At 40.4% G+C, this 18,742-nt stretch overlaps 2 protein-coding genes across 3 annotated transcripts; one reads left to right on the forward strand and one right to left on the reverse strand.

The window, feature by feature from the left end:
• Window positions 1–6,877: 6,877 nt before the first annotated feature.
• Window positions 6,878–9,579, forward strand: synprb (synaptoporin b). Its single transcript, XM_076269055.1, has 5 exons — window positions 6,878–6,901; window positions 7,885–8,003; window positions 8,416–8,614; window positions 8,893–9,084; window positions 9,268–9,579. The coding sequence occupies exons 1-5, from the start codon at window positions 6,878–6,880 to the stop codon at window positions 9,577–9,579; spliced, it is 846 nt and encodes a 281-aa protein (XP_076125170.1).
• Window positions 9,580–16,557: 6,978 nt separating this feature from the next.
• LOC143104768 (green-sensitive opsin-2-like) lies at window positions 16,558–18,492 on the reverse strand. Of its 2 annotated transcripts, none has more exons than XM_076269053.1 (5): window positions 18,132–18,492; window positions 17,866–18,034; window positions 17,564–17,729; window positions 17,094–17,333; window positions 16,558–16,659 (listed from the first exon to the last, which is right to left on the reverse strand). In XM_076269053.1, exons 1-5 carry the CDS (start codon window positions 18,490–18,492, stop codon window positions 16,558–16,560), a joined length of 1,038 nt encoding a protein of 345 aa, XP_076125168.1. The 2 variants fall into 2 exon arrangements, with proteins under 2 accessions (XP_076125168.1, XP_076125169.1); XM_076269054.1 differs by having other exon boundaries at window positions 16,610–16,659; window positions 17,090–17,333.
• Window positions 18,493–18,742: the final 250 nt, after the last annotated feature.

Below are 18,742 nucleotides of genomic sequence, written 5' to 3' on the forward strand. Positions count from 1 at the left end.
AACAGTTTTTTTTTTTATTGTTTTTTTAACAACAAATCTGAACGTTGCTGAAGAAACCAGCTCTACAATAGTAACGCTAACAATTTCTATAATAGTTATTTAGGGCCAAAGAAAGATATACAAACTTCTTTTTAACAGAACCGCTTGTTTCTTTTGCGTGCTATAAAGGCATGACTATTGCCTATAGTGGCAACCGGGTGATAATAGTGTATAATACTTAATTATTATAATATTATACTATGTATATTATTATACTATGTATATATTATTATTATATCATAATACTATGATAATCTGTAATACCTCTATAACATTCTTGCCCTCTATAGCATCCTTTAGTAAAGTCTGACAAGCATCCTTTAGTACAGTCTGACAGCACTTATTTAGTATGTATAAATAGATTCCTATAATATCTATAGTCTACAACATTTTGTCCTATTGATTCCAATGTTCTTTTTCATTAGGATCTTAGAATGTTTACAGTTTTTTTCAACTGCTTACACACTAAATCTTTGCTTGTCACACAATTTTCTAAACATGTCTTCCAAACATCATAACCCCACACCAAATCTGCAAAACCATACACTAATTGTCAATGTTTGACTCAGTTTTCAATGTACTAAAACACATTTTGCAAAACACCACACACAATTTTTTACTTAACACACAAAAATCCAACAGGAAGTAACTTGATTTCGTTTTTCAAACACAACCCATCAAAATGCCACACTAAATCACCAGTGCTTTACTCTCTCTCTTCACATATGTAAACACTCATTACTTTACGGAACACCACCCAATTATTGCCTTAGTATAGGCTTATGAATAGATATACTCTATATGTAGGTATGGACCCTTTCAATCTGGCCCTAGAGGATTTCCGGTTGAAATGTTCAGAACCAATGCAGATACTTTGAAAGGAATGTTCTACAAAAAGTTGACTTTATGTACAGTACAACTTTTTTACTATATTTTTGCGTGTCCCCAAGTTACCATTAGCTCACACACACACACACACACACACATAAACACACACACACACACACACACACACACACACACACACACACACACACACACACACACACACACACACACACACACACACTTTTCTTTGGAAAAAGCAAAGTAATTTGATAGTAGTCAGTCATGTCCATCTTAGGCAAAATCAGCTTTTTCAGAACTTCATGTACATCTGGTGGTCATTGTATTTTGCTTTGCTTTGTTCTTGTTGGCTGTAAAATACTGTATTCGCAACAGCAAATTATTTGGGAAAAATCACTATTTTTTGGTTTCAATATTGCTTGCATTTTTACTGTGTATTTCAACTTCTCTCTGTAGATACCGTAACTTTTACTCTTGTATGGAAATACATAAAGCCTATAAAATACAAAAAAGCGTTTTGTACAGTGTGTACATGATGTATCCAAAATGTCATATTATGACAAAAATGTTTGCAATGTGAGGCGAATGTTTGATTTAAAGATGTGTTTTTTTGTGTGTAATTTTGCTGGAGATTTGAGGCATTTTGCATTTTGTGTGAGCAATTGTTGGTTTTGTGTGTGGGGTTTTGAAAAATAGACACAGAGTTTTGAAAACGTGTGTAAACAGTTGTAAAAAACTGTAAAGGGGCTATGTGTTGAATTTGGGTTGAACCACTGTATGCACCAATGTCTGCTGAACTCTTGACTCTTCTTTGCTCTCTTTAAGTCTCTTTAAAATGTTTTAAACTAAAAATCAAACACATAGCACCTTTAACATCTAATTTTCATAACATAAATTAACAAGATTTGTCAAATCAATGCTAAACCTGTTAGCTTTCTCAAGACTATAGGCCTAATGGGCTAGATTATTAAGGAGATGGGAAACATTAACTATGTTCTAAAAGTTTTTAAAAGTGCCTCAATACAGGTCTTACAGTAATTATCGCAATAATTGAGAAGATAATGAAGGAATTTATAAGATAATTAAGGAATACTTTCAATAATTAAAAGTCTGTATGTGTGTGTGTGTGTGTGTGTGTGTGTGTGTGTCTGTGTGTGTCTGTGTGTGTGTGCGCGCGCGCGTGTGCGTGAGTGTGTGTGTGTGTGTGTGTGTGTGAGAGTATGGACACCTTATACATATTACCTCACATGCTCAGATATTAGTTGAACGCACAGAAATTGTGTCCTCGTGCACAAGAAAGCCCAGAAAGGAAGGAGCTAGGCTAGCCAGAAGAAGAAGTGGTTTATGAGGTAAGTTGATGTTGGCTGAAGCAGAGCATTTCTGACAAAAAAACACTGGCTACATGTTCATTTGTATCAAGTTGTGAACAGTAAAAGTCCTGCCACATATTTGCTCCAACCATTCACTTAATCAGCTGATTTATTTGCCACTCCTCCTCAGCCAGGAAGATGAGCTAATTAGTGAAAACCAATACATGGTAGGAGTTTTACTTTTTAAAGCTGGACTTTTTTTCACCTTTGCTGCCTGGGTGCTGACCATGTCCAGGTGGCTCTCTACTTACCTGACTTATGCCTCCACTGCATAATAGATACTTTATTCATCCCCAATACAACCATAACACAACAAACACACATACACACACACATATCTCACATATGAGCATAGTTCCATAGTGACATATGTCACATAGCTCCACCCTTCCTATGTCACAGTGGTTTCCAGGGGCTCTCTCACTCCCCAGTGCGTTCTGCTGCTCTTGGCTTTCTTAGATTTCACTCCAGAAATCCGGTGCTCCTGGGAAGGCAGGGCACAGCAGGTCTCAGTGAGTGCAATACGGCCTGCCAGGAGGGTACAACAGATCTCCAGTTGCTGTTCCCCCACAGAGAGGCTCCAGTAGTCCAGACACCTGCACAGTCCACTGCGAGTGCACCCACACCGACACTCCGCACTCACAGCTGAGTCCACGTCTGGCCCACCTCACTTGGCCAGCCTCTGCTTCCACGACCTTGACTGTGAGGCAGGACCGCGGTGGACGATGACAACAGTCTCACTCATCGCTCCTGACCATGTTGGTCAAACAGAGCTTGAGATGCCAACTGCTCTTGCACCAGTGTAGTACTCCCTCCCTGGTGAGAACACAACAGCCTCCACGCTCCCTTCCACCCTATTCCCATGAGCCTGCGCCGACACATGTGCAACTCTATGGAGGCAATGATGTTCCCTTCTGAACTCACATGAGCTCACAGAGCTCTAGCAAGCACATTCTCACTGTCTCATTCTTAATGGGATATTCCACCATTTGGGGAAGTACAGTACACTCATTGTCTAATCAAGCCATATCAAGCCCTTCGCCTTAAAGCGATACTCCACCATTTGGGGAAATACACTCATTTTCCACCTCCCCTTGAGTTAAACAATTGAGTTTTACCTTTCCCCAGTTCATCCAGCTGTTCTCTGAGTCTGACAGTAACACTTTTAGCTCCAGCTCATTGAATCAGATTAGACCGTTAGCTTATAGCAGAGAAACTCAATTGTTTAACTCTAGGGGAGGTGGAAAATGAGTGTATTTCCCCAAATGGTGGACTATCGCTTTAAGGAAAAGACTTTGATATGGCTTGATTAGACAAGAAATCAAGAATTGGCATCTAATCGCCTGGCTACTGAATGGGAGTGACTGCTGAGTACCGAGTTACCCGCCTCAGTTACTGTGATGATTCAGAGTGGGAGAGCACTGTCTGCTTTCTGAAGGGTGTACAGTGCCGAAGGCCACTGTCAACAACCACAATACCCCCGTCGGACCTCACGGTGGTGCTAAAAACTCTCGCAGGTGTGCCCTTCCATCCCCTATTGCTGCTAAAAAATTCTGGAGTATTACGACCTATTTGTTAGATTTCATGTTGACATAAACACCAGCCACATAGCATGCCTTTACTGTATGGAATAAAACAACACGGTTAAACAGGCAGACATTGCAGGTCAGGAATATTTCACCATATCATGCTCATATTGACTGTCCAACTGGTAGCCTTGAAGATCTTTGTTATTGTTTTTCTGATGTGTCATTATCTGGAGATAATGACATAAATAAGTCGAGATCTCGAGAAAACGGGGGGAAAAATACACTACTTTTTACTTCCTAAAAAAACACGAATGTCAGACATTATAGAGAGCCTGCCGTGGTAGTGGATAAATTATTCCAGTGAAAGGTCAATTGCAAACTGATGGCATCTCATCATCCATAGATGTGGTACAGCCAGGATTTTTGAACATTTATGTCTTTGGGACAATGTAAATCCTGTTCGTATTTTTGGCTATTTCTGCACAGTTTTTTCCACAGTAAGTCAGAAGCAGAGGGGGTGGTTCCCACAGGAGAAAGTGTCGGGCGGACCCTGTGCCGTTGCCACCCCCCCCCCCCCAATATTTTGTGCCCCTTCTCTAAAAAAAGTTTCCTGTTTTATATAATATGATAGGCTTTATCAATCAAAACCACGTCCTCTTATAGAGGACTATAGATTACAGTAACTAGATTTGTATTTTGTATTTGTATGTGAGGAATATTACAGTTTTTTCTGAATGCTTAAACACATTTTTTGTAACTATGGCTTTTTTTGCAAAACTCTACACACAAATGGCAAAACCACTCACTGAGTTCGCAAAACTAAAAGCACAAACACTGCTTTGCACTCAGTTTGCAATTTTGTAACACACACTTTGCACAACTGTAGGCACAATGGCTATTATTTACACTATTTTGCCAACTCTTTGGCACACTTTCTCATGTGAAAACTGTTTTAGATAATTAGTTCACTTTGCAATCAGCCTAAGCACTATATATAAGCCACAGGTAATGTACAATGGGTACAATGGAGTGAGCAGGAAGAGTGAGAAGAGAAAGAAATAGCCCTTTTACAGACAAAAAAACAATCTACATGTGGGGATATTGTCATGTCAGGCCTGGATACGTCATTCCAGAATATATTTTTCCCGGTGCCTCGGACTAGGACATTGCATGTGATGTAGACAGAATTTTGAGAGAGACGACCCGATGTAGACTGATTTGTTTTGTCTCAGTGAAATGCTATTTTGTGTTTTGACTTGGAAAAACACACTTGTGTTTGTTTTGATGTGTGTAAATAAACACTAATACTTGAAGTTTGGATCCCTGTATGTTTACAGAACTATGACAAAAGTATGACCTCAAACTGACATAGTCTACCTTGTGCACAGAGAAAGCAAAAGCCAGATGTGTTTTTTATTCATACCATCAGTGTGTTGTTGGCACATTGTGTGCTTACTATTGTGATGGCTTGTGTTTACTGTTAGATACGAAAACACCATTTTTACGAAGGTGTGAAGAGTTACTGTAAGCAAGGTGTGTTAGCTTTTGCAAGAGAACTACAATGTTTTGCTGATTGGGTGAGAGGTTTTGCCATTTGTGTGTAGAGTTTTGCAAAAAAAGCCATAGTGACAAAAAATGTGCTTAAGCAATCAGAAAAAACTGTAAATAAAGCTGTAAACATATTTTAAGGACAGCAGATGGCACTGTTTACCAACAGATCCAAAAGTTTCACCAGGAAGGTGAAAAGGGCGAATTTACAAAATGTCTGCATGCATAAATTCATATTAACATATATGTAACATATATACACTACTAGTCAAAAGTTTGGGCTCACTTTGAAATTTCCATTCCACTCCATTATAGACAGAATACCAGCAGAGATCATGCATTGTTTTTTTTAATCAGGGCAGCAGTTTTCAGATTACATTATGTGCATACATAACTGCAAAATGGTTCTCCAATGTTTTCTCTGTTAGCCTTTAAAAATGATATCAGGTTAGTAAACAGAATGTGCCTTTGGAACATTGGTGGTTGCTGATAATGGGCAATGTAGATATTGCATTATGTAAAGATCAGCCATTTCTTTCTACAACAGTCGAGAACCTTATTGCAAATATGCTGCTGCCCTGATTAAAAAAACAATGCAACTGATCTCAGCTGGTATTCTGTCTATAAAGGAGTGGAATGGAAATTCATGTGACCCCAAACTTTTGACCGGTAGTGTACAGTATATGTTAACATATATGTACTGTACAACTGAGTCATCTCTATCAGAAATTATAATAGGCCTATGGCATTACCAATGAATCATGGTATATTTATGAAACACTACACACAGTATTGTATTGAACACTTAACATGCTGGTATATGTACATATTAAGTAAGGGATAACGGCCGCCGAGGTGTCCTGTTATACGGAATTGCTCCATATAAAGGAATTATGTATTTTTCTGTCATGGGACCAGAAATTGTTTGGTTATTTCAGCCAGCGGTTTTGTGTTCCATTTTTACGTACTGTGTACATGTTCATCCTTTGTCCACAGGGAGAAGATAAAAGTTTAAATGATCAAATAGGTGTCTTTCTTGATGATATTGTGAAGCAGCATCTTCAATTTGGAGGAGGAAGAGGATACAGGGTGGAACTAAGTCTAACACTGGAAATTAAACTGTTAGCTACTTTGAGTTTTCAAAATGTATATAATTTTCAGTCAGTTATAGTGGATGTTGTCACTGTGTTTAAAATGGCATGAGAAGTTGCGATAAAAGATTGATATAGCAGGGGAACAACACAATGTCATCAGAGGACCAAGGATGAAAGCAGAATGCATGATTATTTGAATACTGGTATACAGAATCAGTTTAAACTAAAGCATACACTGCAATCAGTGTGTCTTGATGTCATCTAAAGGGTATTAACCAAACACATGGTACCCCTCACACCCCATCCCTCATACACAAGCTAACACACCTCCCTCTTGGCTCCATGTACACCCCTATGTTTGCTCCAAGTCTCTGTTGGTCTCAGTGCTTAGGAAGGAGAGCAGTCGGAGTTTCATGTAGAGATAAGCTGGCTCCCACTACAGGTCTTTTCAATGTGTATGGTCATATTTGCACCGGTAAGATTATTTGTTTTGATTATTTCATGGATAATACATTGTAGCAAGTCAACTATCCACTTTTCAACTTGTTTTGCTCTAGATAAACAGTCCTTGCTGGTTTGTTTTGCTCTAGATAAACAGTCCTTGCTGGTGTGTTTTGCTCTAGAAAACAGTCCTTGCTGGTTTGGGTGAACCTGATACACTAACAGAGGCATGTGTATATTTTTAAGGAAAACACTGATTTTTATTAATTTATGAACTAGGAATATTGAGTATATGTCTGATTATTTCTCTATTTCCAGGTATCTTGTTCTAGTAATTTCTCTTTCTGGTAGTTCCAGAGATGTATTTTGACTCATAGATTTATGTTACCTATGGGTTTACTTGCATCATAATAATGAACAGCTGAACAAACAACAAAGAGGCATTCCAACAGGTTCATCCTGGTGCTACAGCCAGCGGTGGTTCCATCTATGTGGTGCACCATCCTAAATGATTCATTTATTCTCATTGAGATATGGAGACATTGATTGCAATCCCTAAGCAGCTGCAAGCATCTGACCTGGCTGTGTGCATGTGTGAGATTAGCACCTGGGTGTCTTCTGCATAATTTACTCTATCGCACCGATGCCAAAGAAATTACAATTACTGTGTGCATATAATGATTGATTTACACCTTTGTAGGACTTTATTTTGTTGACTTGTCTAGCAGAACACTCAGATGCTATTTATGGCTTTTGCCTCCCTTTTTGATTAATCAAAAATATGTATTTCCAACAAAAGCATGTCTATTACTTTGATGGTGTGTTGTGTTGCATGTATTGGCTTGCTATTTTAGATGTGTAATATTGAAGTATGGAATTCCAATTTTACATTGTAGAATTAACACTGTTGCATAATTGCTCCTTTTTCCAACATCCTGCTGCCGTTTCCACTGCTTTAGTGTCAACTGTGTATCCAGATATGAGGCAGTAAGTCTCACAGAAATATACCTCCTGCAGGTCTTGGCCATTTTTGCATTCGCAACATGTGGAGGTTACTCTGGTCAGCTGAGGGTTAGAGTGGACTGTGCGGACAAGACCCAGACCAACATCACCATCAGCTTTGGCTATCCTTTCAGGTGATGGAGGACACACCTCAGTTCCTTTGAGTATTACATTTCTTTATTTATTAATACATGATAATTTATTGGCATGAATGTCATTCAGAAGTTAATTCAAATTTTTTGGAGTGCTTCATTCTTCAAGAATGCACCACTGAGGACAACTTAACTGAACTGTAGAACATAAATTATGGTTTTACTAAAGAACTCTCTCAGAACATTTACTAAAGATCATGCAAGCTGTTCCAAGCCCAAAATTGAGCTGATATAGACTGGCCATCTGTGGTCATTCACAGCCTCCTCGGGCTCTCTCGGTTACCAAGGCACCCTGACCTCCGAATGTTTGCTTGATATTTCTGTATGCTCTCTATGCTGTCTCTGTGCTTTCTGTAACATTCACTGGAATCAGTCGTACTTTTCCCTTCATCAGGTTTGAACAAGTGCATTTCAAAGTGCCTCTGTGCGAGCTTCAGAGACATGAAACACTGTTTTTGGAGGGCGACTTTTCCACTCCAGCCCAGTTTTTTGTGGCAGTTGCTGTCTTTGCTTTCCTATACTCCCTCCTGGCCACTGTGGTTTACTTTTTCTACCAGAACAAATATCGAGAAAAGAACAGGGGCCCTCTTTTGGTGAGTATATGAACCACCACTTATTTGCTCTGTCAATCCAACCTATCAATAAAAACCTTGTTTTGTTTTGTAGTATACTGCCAAATTTCACAACAGAATCTGAGTGTCATATGACATTGCAAACCAATATTTCCTTCATACTCAAAGCCATTTTATCAATTTAGGCTCTGATGAAACATTGCAATATTAGATGATTAGTTCAGCTTTTCAACTCCATTTGGTTTTCCTGAAACACCTCCTTCAGCTAATTGACACGCTCTCATCCATAACGCCCACAGGACTTTCTGGTGACAGTGATCTTCTCCTTCCTGTGGCTACTGAGCTCGTGTGCTTGGGCCAAAGCTCTCTCAGGGGTGAAGGAAGCTGTAGATAGCGCCCAGGTCTTGTTCCTCATGGCAGCTTGCAGGGAGCCAGCCAATGAGTGTGAGGCTTTGGAGAAACCAGTCTGGATTCGCCTCAACACATCTGTGGTGCGTGTCCTGTCTCTTCTTTACATTCATTAGTGAATATGATGGTCCAATTATTATTTTATACTTCATATTTCCATTTAAATAAGTTGTAACATCATGATATTATGATCTTCAAAATTTTGTGAAAACCAATGTATTCTGTAGGTCTATATACTACATCAGTACTGTACATGATTTTCTCAGGTATTTGGATTTCTAAACATCACATTGTGGGCTGGCAACATTTGGTTTGCCTACAAAGAGACCGGCTTACACAAAACCCGCCAGAGACCCACCAGGACCCTCTCCGAGAAACAGAGCAGTTTCAGCCAACGGCAATACAGCCAGGGCAGCAGCTTTGACCAATCAGGACCATCCCTTGGCCAACAGCTGTATCGCCAGGTTAGCTTCGACCATTCAGCAGGAGGCTTTAGCCTTCCAAACAGCAGCCTGAGTCCGGCCTCCGTCTTTAGCTCCTCCTCCAGAGGACCACTCATACTGATCAATGACATGTAAAGCCATTGATGCAAAAGACAGGGAATAAGGACTGTGTGCATGAGTGAGTGAGTCAGTGACTGAGTGATAACTGTCTGTTGATGAGGGAGTGAGTACTGTGTGGTCATTGTGAATGAGTGAGTGGGTGATTACTGTGAATGAATGAGTGAGTGGGTAATTAGTTTGTGATTACTGTGTGTGGATGAATGAGTGAGTACTGTGTGTGAGTACTGTATGTGAGTGAGAGGGTGAGTGAGTGAGTGAGTGAGCACTATGTGTGAGTACTGTATGTGAGTGACAGGGTGAGTGAGTGAGTGAGTACTGCGTGTGAGTACTGTATGTGAGTGACAGGGTGAGTGAGTGAGTGAGTACTGTGTGTGAGTACTGTATGTGAGTGAGAGGGTGAATACTGTGTGTGAGTACTGTATGTGAGTGAGAGGATGAGTGAGTGAGAGGGTGAGTACTATGTGTAAGTACTGTATGTGAGTGAGAGGGTGACTACTGTGAGTGAGTGAGTGAGTGAGTGAGTGAGTGAGTACTATGTGTGAGTACTGTATGTGAGTGACAGGGTGAGTGAGTGAGTGAGTGAGTACTATGTGTGAGTACTGTATGTGAGTGACAGGGTGAGTGAGTGAGTGAGTACTGCGTGTGAGTACTGTATGTGAGTGAGAGGGTGAATACTGTGTGTGAGTACTGTATGTAAGTGAGAGGATGAGTGAGTGAGTGAGAGGGTGAGTACTATGTGTAAGTACTGTATGTGAGTGAGAGGGTGACTACTGTGAATGAGTGAGTGAGTGAGTGAGTGAGTGAGTACTATGTGTGAGTACTGTATGTGAGTGAGAGGGTGACTACTGTGAATGAGTGAGTGAGTGAGTGCTATGTGCCAATGAGTGAGTTAGTACTATACGTGAGTAAATGGGTGAGTACTGTGTGGATGAGTAAGAGATTGCTGTGTGTGCATAGGCTCGCTGTTTGGCGAGAGTATACAGTCAGCAAGGGTTCTTGTGAGGCTTATGAGGGTAGGCTACTTGTAAGGCTAGCACAATCATCTATGCTGTGTTTTATTAAATGACTGTTTTGAATTATATACGTTATACAATTGTTTAGTAGTAATTGTGATTGGCGCCTGCAGCGCTAGTTCTATGAAGATAAATAGACGTACAATCTACCTGTTTGATTACTGCAATCAAAAATTATATGAGATGTTTTTCCAAGGTGAGGTCATTTTTGAGTAATGTTCAATAATTAGACTTTATCCTAACATATGTTCAGGTAATTAATAATGACATGTATTTTCTGTGTGCCATTTGCATTTGTTGTGAATGCAAAAAATAAATTGATATCAGGTTACATTCAATATGATGTAGCCAAATGTATTATTTGTAGCTAAAATATATTTGTTCCTAGGTAGCCATTTTTGTTCAAAATTCAATTTGACCCTTAAAATGTTGTGATTTTAGTTGAATGTTTTTCTTCTGTTCCATGGTCAGACAATATGGGGATAATTTTCAGCTGTGCTGTGTTATGAATAAATATGTACACTACAGTACTATTGTATGATAGATGCCAAATAAGAACAGGATATGTTGGATGACTTCTTTTCCAGGATATTAAAATCATAAGGAGAATTGCATGAGAATAGATTATTTTTTTTATTTATTTTTTTTCGCATGTCCAAATTTCCGTCAAGGATTCCCGGGACACTGTAAGACCGGGGTACACGAAACTTGGTGGGCATGTAACCCCACATGGATAGCATGGAACCTCCTGTTTTCGTTTTGATCTGTAGCCCCCCCGCTGTACTGGACCCCCCGAAAGGAGGGTAGGGCAGACACAGTTTTCTGTGAATATCTTGAGAACCGTAGGGCCTAGGATGACCAATTTTTTGCGTATGTTTGCCTCCAGGGGTCATGTAAACCCATTCCATATGCACACATGTGCATAAACAGATACACACGCACACACAAACATTCACAGTAATCCTACGTATGACACATACTCACACAGTAGACATATATACGCATGCATGCACATGCACATGCACATGCACATGCACGCACACACACCCACACCCACACCCACATAAACATAAACATGTACATGCACACAATTCAAGAATTTCTCAGAATTATGAACAGGCAAGATGGGGGTGGGGTTGTATAAAATTTATATTACATGTGAAATCTATGAACTAATCATGTTTTGGTACTTGTTGTCTAGCAGATACCAGTGAGAATTGAGTGTGCATAATGCAATTCAGTGAGACAGTTAGAATCATATATGCCTTTCAGCGTGACTTATTTTTGTGGAAAACATGTGCTGGACTGGGCGGCGGTCATATTTTGTACCGCTCTGCGGTACATCTAGTTTTAATCTGGTCCAAGAGGGCTTGCGGTTGAAATGTTTAAAACCAACACAGATACTTTGAAATGAAAATGAATCGGGCTTTAGCATAATGCTCTACAAAATGTCTACTTTTTTATATATAAGCAATAAGTTATTTAGTATTGTCAAACACAAACCCAGCAATCACGAGTGTTTCCGGTATGCTTGTCAAATTTTGGGACAAAAGAGATTCGCTCCCACACAGAGAGTCACACACACAGAGTCAGGTCCATCAACAATGACATTAATTGATTATTTAATTAACTACCTGTCTGGTGTGATTCGTTTGGTCCTTGATGAAAATCTAATATACTTATTTTTTTGCACAAAAGCGTCTGCTAATAAAAGTAAACATAAACATAAACACAAACAAATGCGACTTCCTGCAAAATCCCTGACTGTACCTTTAATATAGTTATCTAGTGAACTTCAAGATTACATTGATAACCAAGTAAATGTTGAGTACATAGAAGTACACATAGACCATCGTTGAGCACATGCCATCTCATCAACAGGACTGAACATCAACTTTACAGCCATCTAGAATTTCAGAACTAGAACGTCTGCAGGACTGCATTATCACATCCATAACATGCACGACCTTGCATGCGTGAGGAAGAGGCCAGTTCCTCTCACCCAGAGTAAAACAGCAAAGAGGGGGAGTTGGAGCTGTTGGAGATGCAATTACACTCTTTAGCCTGTCACAGGGCATTCTCTTGGCCCCCAGTCAAGAGGCAGCGTTTACCAGGCCCACCATGGCGAAACTAACTGCTTGCAGGTGTCCGTGTTTGAACTGATGCGCTATAAATTGCAGTGGAGGTGTTCCAGTCTGTTCACAGCAACATGTATTAGCCAGTGTGATGAGAGTGCCAGCAGGAAATTAAAGGTCATGTCAGCGAGCATGCCACAGCTGTTTGTGAGGACAATTACCATGGAGACAGAGGAAAACAGAGGGTACATGTTGCATGTATTCCAAGATATTGAGAATTGGATACAGAACATCTTCTGTTTCATTCTATTGTCAGTGACTAGTGTTCCAATGGCATCATGGCAATCCAGCCATTCTATTTAGACCTCAGCCGAATCATCTGCATGGCACATACTCAATTGTAGTGACATTGCAGTGTATCTTTAAAAACCACTGTCGATGATCTTGGACTGTCTTTTTCTTTGTGTTGATCATACGCACTATTGAAATGTTGTTCATGGACTGAATATTGTAGTCTGTGGAAGCCTGAAGCAACAGTCAAATAAAAGTGTGTTGCTTTTACATGACTCCTTCATCAACTCCTGTGTTCAATCAAAATTAAAACAAAAACACCCAAGGAAAAATGCCACCAAGTGTATTTTGTTTTAGCAATTTGGCCTTTTCATTACAGATTAACCAGTGTATCTGTCAAAGGTGCAGTCTGCAGTTCTGATGGAATTGCAGTTCTGATGGAATTCAGTTTTTCTCACAAAAACTGTATTGAGTGGCTACGCATATAAAAGTTCTTATGGTGTCCGTACACCATCCCTGCTCTATAAATGTGAAACAAACAAAATGGATGAGACTCAGCCATTAACAGTGTCAGCTTATCAACATGTTGTTTCCAAAAACAGAGGGAAAAGTTATTATTTGGTTATACAAATGGTTATACAGTCATTGGAGGGGGAGGGGGTAGGTCCTCAATCTAGCTATTATAAGATAGCTCTGCAAACAGTGAACTGGTGTAACTAAAAATGAGAAGGATTGGTGTTGACATACTTACACCTTCACCCTACTGCCTGTTCTGTCTGCTGATCTGTCTGCCTGAACAGAGATCTTTCCAAAATGATTTCAGAGTCCATAAGAGTGACAGTTAGCATTTTCTGTATCTTAGCATGCACAGTAGCAGTACCCAAAGCAGACACTGCTATAAGGTCATATTTGGAGAAATAAGAACCTCAAAACACTTGACTTCTCATGTAAGATGTTAGTCTTGGATTCAATCAGATGGTGGATTCAGGTGGCAATGTTAGGAGGAAATGAACATAAAGAAAATGTTCCCTTCTCCATACCACTAGGTGGCGTACTTGGACAACTTGAAAAATGAGCATAAACCCACAGACAATAGCAACATTCTGAGAAAAAGCAGAGGAATGTCTCTTCCTTGTTTTTAGAGGATAATCACATTAATTTGCCTTTGAGGAATGGCAGGTCTTGCCATTTTATAGGTATTCTCTGAAAGGTCAAATGACATGGCATTTAGGCCTACCTTAAGAAAAAAAAATGTCACAGTTGTGTATTCAGCAAATATATTAACAACTAAACACACCGTGTATTTGGTCATTTTACCAGTGAGTGCCATATCAGAAGCTTAAGAGGTGTAAATTGTATAACTTCAAGCAGAACTCACTTCATTGGGTTTGTCAGTCTGACATATAAGAGATTCTGATCTCACCCTACTGACCCATTTACTCATAGGCTGTTTACTCAATATAGGCTGCTATATTGTAGAGACAGGTAAGGAGCTATTCCAGGGACACACCTAACCCCTTTTTTACGGGTGAAATGATGCATACATTCCATGCGTCTCAGCACTTCTTTCGTTCCTAATGCCAATCAGGGACATGGCAACCTAATGGGAAGCAGGGGAGGACGATCTTAATTAGATTAACAGTTCGAGGGTCTTCGTGTGACTACGAGCAGCCCATTTATAGCTAACAGCCGTAAGTCTGAAGGGACAGACAGAGAAAAGATCTTAGGCTAACCTCAGAACTAAGGCTAGCTCATGATACACAAAAGGTGATTATTGAGGAGGATTTGGTTGGCTACAATGTATGAAACCTTTCTCACTGTGCCGTCACCAGCAGGAGTAAACGGTTTTGAACAGTTGTGTGTTAGACAAACTTTTCCATCCTGATAAGAAGCTCAGCACATTTGTGTCGACTGTCTGAGCCACCTCTTACTCTATACGTTATGGATACCTATCAAATACCTCTTTTACACTCAAAGTGAAAGAGAGAAAGCTACTGGCCTTCATCTATATTCTCTGTTAACTTAACATAACATAACATGATTAAAGCCCATTGGGTTTCTGACTAATCCAGAGTATCCAAAGTATAAAAGGTTTTGAACAGTTAGACTCACTGTCTAACTCTAGATGTGTGACCTGCAGGTTTATTATATATTCAACTGTAATGTGAGTCAGTCACGTGTTCAAAGTTAAATTAGCACTTATATTCTAAATAAAATAAGGAATAAATGAGTAGGCCTATACTGACAATGTACCACTTTGTCATTTGAACCATTCTTTCTTTTAATAGGTCTAAAGTTCAACACCCGCTGGCGACGACATTCGCGTCTATAGATTTGACCAAGAATTTGATAGAATTTGATCAAGAGAAAGAACATTTCCTAAACTTTGGTGTCGACGTGCGTCAGACACTGGCAGTGAGCTTTGCTCCATTAAAAAAGTAATGGACTTCTATACTTTGGCGTCACTTGGCGTGATGAGCCTCAGACACTGCCAGTGGGTATTGGCCTTAAAATAGAAATTACAACAAAGTGTGCCTGTTACACTATTTTCCCTGTGCAAACGTGTGGGCCGTTTATTCAACAGTTCACCTTTAGGGACAGAAGCGGCTACATCCAATTAGGCCAGAGCGTCGTAAAGAGGCTTACATTACACTTGATCTCGTTTATCTTGCCACTTACACTGAGCGTGCTGTCACATAATCTCTAAATCCTCCTGTTAGGGGAGCTGATAGATCGTGTCTCTGGACCCTGTGCCAGATGTTTACTTTGCTCCTAGAGAGGTTGACCCTGCCATAAGCCATGAACATGGCACTATGTAGTTTGAAACAAACACATCTTTCTTGCAGTAACTCTGGACTCCTGACTGTTTGGTCTGTGATCACAGAAATGGTTGGAAATGATGATGTATGTGAGGATAAATTGAGGAAGCTAAGGAATTTGTTGACACACCTTCACCAGGAATGTATCTATATAAAAGTTAAAATTGCATAGAAAAATGATGACATTTGCTTTTGATGCATACTGTATCTTTATTTTTTTCTTTTTTTTCTTTCATGCTTTACAAAATATTTACAGAAATTAAAATACACAATGAAGCCAACAGTTATGCCAATGTTAGTCCTCCAGTGACATAAAAATAAAACAGCAGGATTCATCAAAAGAGAAACAAGCATATGCGTGACTGAAAGTGAATGCTGTGCATACCTGAATGGGGCCTGACTGTCAAAAGTATATTTGTGAGGGAACAATATCGGAATTTAAAAAAAACTTCTGATTATTATCCAAAAAATCTTTTTTTTTCAATTTTAAATACTAATGTGGAATATCTTCATGGGCTCTTGGACCTTACCAAATTCAGTAGTTCAGTTTCATGTGGATGAATGCCTGTACAAGATGTACAGGAAGAGTAATGGTCATGGTAGGTAGCACACTTACACTGGAATTTGTCACTCTGTTATTCAGGTAGATTTCTTCGGCCAAACATTGCACCTCAATGGCTGCTTCCAGTCGCCACTGAAGACCTCCTTGACACAAAAGAGTTTCAAAACAACTTGTCCATTCACAACAATTAGTGGTCAGTCCTTTTTATCCATAGGAAACGGATCCTAATGTCTCTATGCAGGAGACACTGAGGACACTTCTGTCTTGCTTGTGGACACTGACGTCTCATCCTCTGGGGCCTTGCCAGTGACTGTCTGCAACATGCACCCACGGAACTAGAAAGAAAGAGAGCCAAAGAGAGTTAATGTGGGGCCTTATGATATTAACATCAAGATGGAGCTTACATGCAGGGAGCTATATTGTCAATAATTATAATAGTGTGTATTGTATAAGTATAAGTATATATACTCTTTTGATCTCGTGAGGGAAATTTGGTCTCTGCATTTATCCCAATCCGTGAATTAGTGAAACACACTGCACAGAGTGAACACACAGTGAGGTGAAGCACACACTAATCCCGGCGCAGTGAGCTGCCTGCAACATCGGCGGCACTCGGGGGGCAGTGAGGGTTTAGGTGCCTTGCTCAAGGGCACTTCAGCCGTGCCTACTGGTCGGGGTTTGAGCCGGCAACTCTCCGGTAGCAGGTCTGAGGCGCTAACCAGTAGGCCACGGCTGATCCCCCCTCCCCCCCAACACAATCATGACATACCTGTTTGTTGAGCAGCACATAGATGACTGGGTTGTAGATTGATGAGCTCTTGGAGAAAAAGGCAGGAATAGCCATGAACTGAGCGCTGAAAGCAGATCCCTTGTTGAAGAAAATCCAGGCAGCAACAGTAGCATAGGGGGTCCATGCAATCAGGAAACCCAGAACCATCAGGATGCACATGCGTGTCACTTCCTTCTCTGCCTTCTGGGTGGAGGCTGAGTCCTGTTGTTGAGCTGCAGCCTATTGGTGGATGGTAAAAAAAACAATCATGGACTTTTTGCTCAGAATTGCCACAATACACTATGTAAGGCGTAAAATAAAAGTGAGCCATTCATCTCTATGTCATAAAAAGTAACACATCTTTCAAAAATTGTCATGTTAAAGTTTCACAATGGCTTTAGAGACATACTGTATTGTCATTAGCTTTAACTATTTGAACAATCTCCTGATACAATTAAGTTGTAACTTACCGCTTTCACTGTGCACACCAGCGATCCATAAGTGAAGAAGATAATGATCACAGGGACAAAGAAGTGGCAAACGAACATGTAGGCGACATAGGACTCGTTGTTGTATTCGGGGCTCAGTGTGTAGTAGTCAGGTCCACAGGAGCACTGCAGTCCCTCAGGGATGTACCTACATCAGTTGAAAATATACAGTCTCAACCTAAACATACTGTGCATTCTAAGGCTACATGAAGAATGATCTATATACTGTAAGCCTTCTCGCTGGCGTTGAAATGTCTGATGTTTCTGCCTTTATGCTGACATACCTGGACCAGCCAACAAGGGGTGGTGCAGCACAGGACATAGCCATGACCCATGTGAATGCCACTCCAGCTGCAGCATGGTTAGTACCAAACTTGAAGCTGCCCATGGGCTTGCAGACGACAATGTATCTCTCAATAGCCAGCACCACCAGTGACCACAGGGCAACCTGACCTGTAAGTGGACAGTTCACTCTTAGTATGTGATCTTAAAATATATCAGTGCAAAGTTTCAGCACTCATCAAGCTTCTATAAGCAAAAAAATGCTTACCTCCGAGAGTAGCCATGAAACCTTCAATAGCACAAGCCATGGGTCCAAGGATAAAGTAGCCATTAACGGCTGAGGTGATGGTGATGGTGAATCCGAAGCAGACCATGATCATGCCAGCAACAGCCAAGTTGACCAGAATAAAGTTGAGAGGCTGACGAAGCTTTTTGTGCAGCACCGTGACCAACAGTGTCATCCCGTTGATGGGGCCTCCCGAACAGATAAGCAAAAACATGTAGCAAGCAAGAAGCTTGAACTGCCATGGGTCAGCCAGGTAGTACTGCTCGTACAGAAAGGGACTCCTGACCAGCCCAGTCCTGTTGGACATGGGGATGTAGAAGTTGCTGCCCTCTGTGCCGTTCATCCTCTCACAAGCGTAGCTCTAAAGATAAGTGACCACTTGACTCTGGCTGAAGCCTAAGCAAGTTGCTCACTGGTTGGTGTCTGCACCTCCTGTCTCTGTATGTGGCAAACATAGCGTTTTTATACTTTCCCAAAGGGACCAAACTGAGATTAATGGAGATCAGCCATTGGCCTTTACGCCGGATGTTTAAAGATTAAAGTCTTATCATTAACACATACTTTGGGTTTCATTCAATACGTCCCTAGTGTCA

This window comes from Alosa pseudoharengus, unplaced genomic scaffold (genome assembly GCF_046254945.1).
Source record: "Alosa pseudoharengus isolate Yale_2024_CS ecotype anadromous, Long Island Sound unplaced genomic scaffold, YU_APseudo_1.1 YU_APseudo_1.1_scf_5, whole genome shotgun sequence".
Taxonomy (NCBI): Eukaryota; Metazoa; Chordata; class Actinopteri; order Clupeiformes; family Clupeidae; genus Alosa; species Alosa pseudoharengus.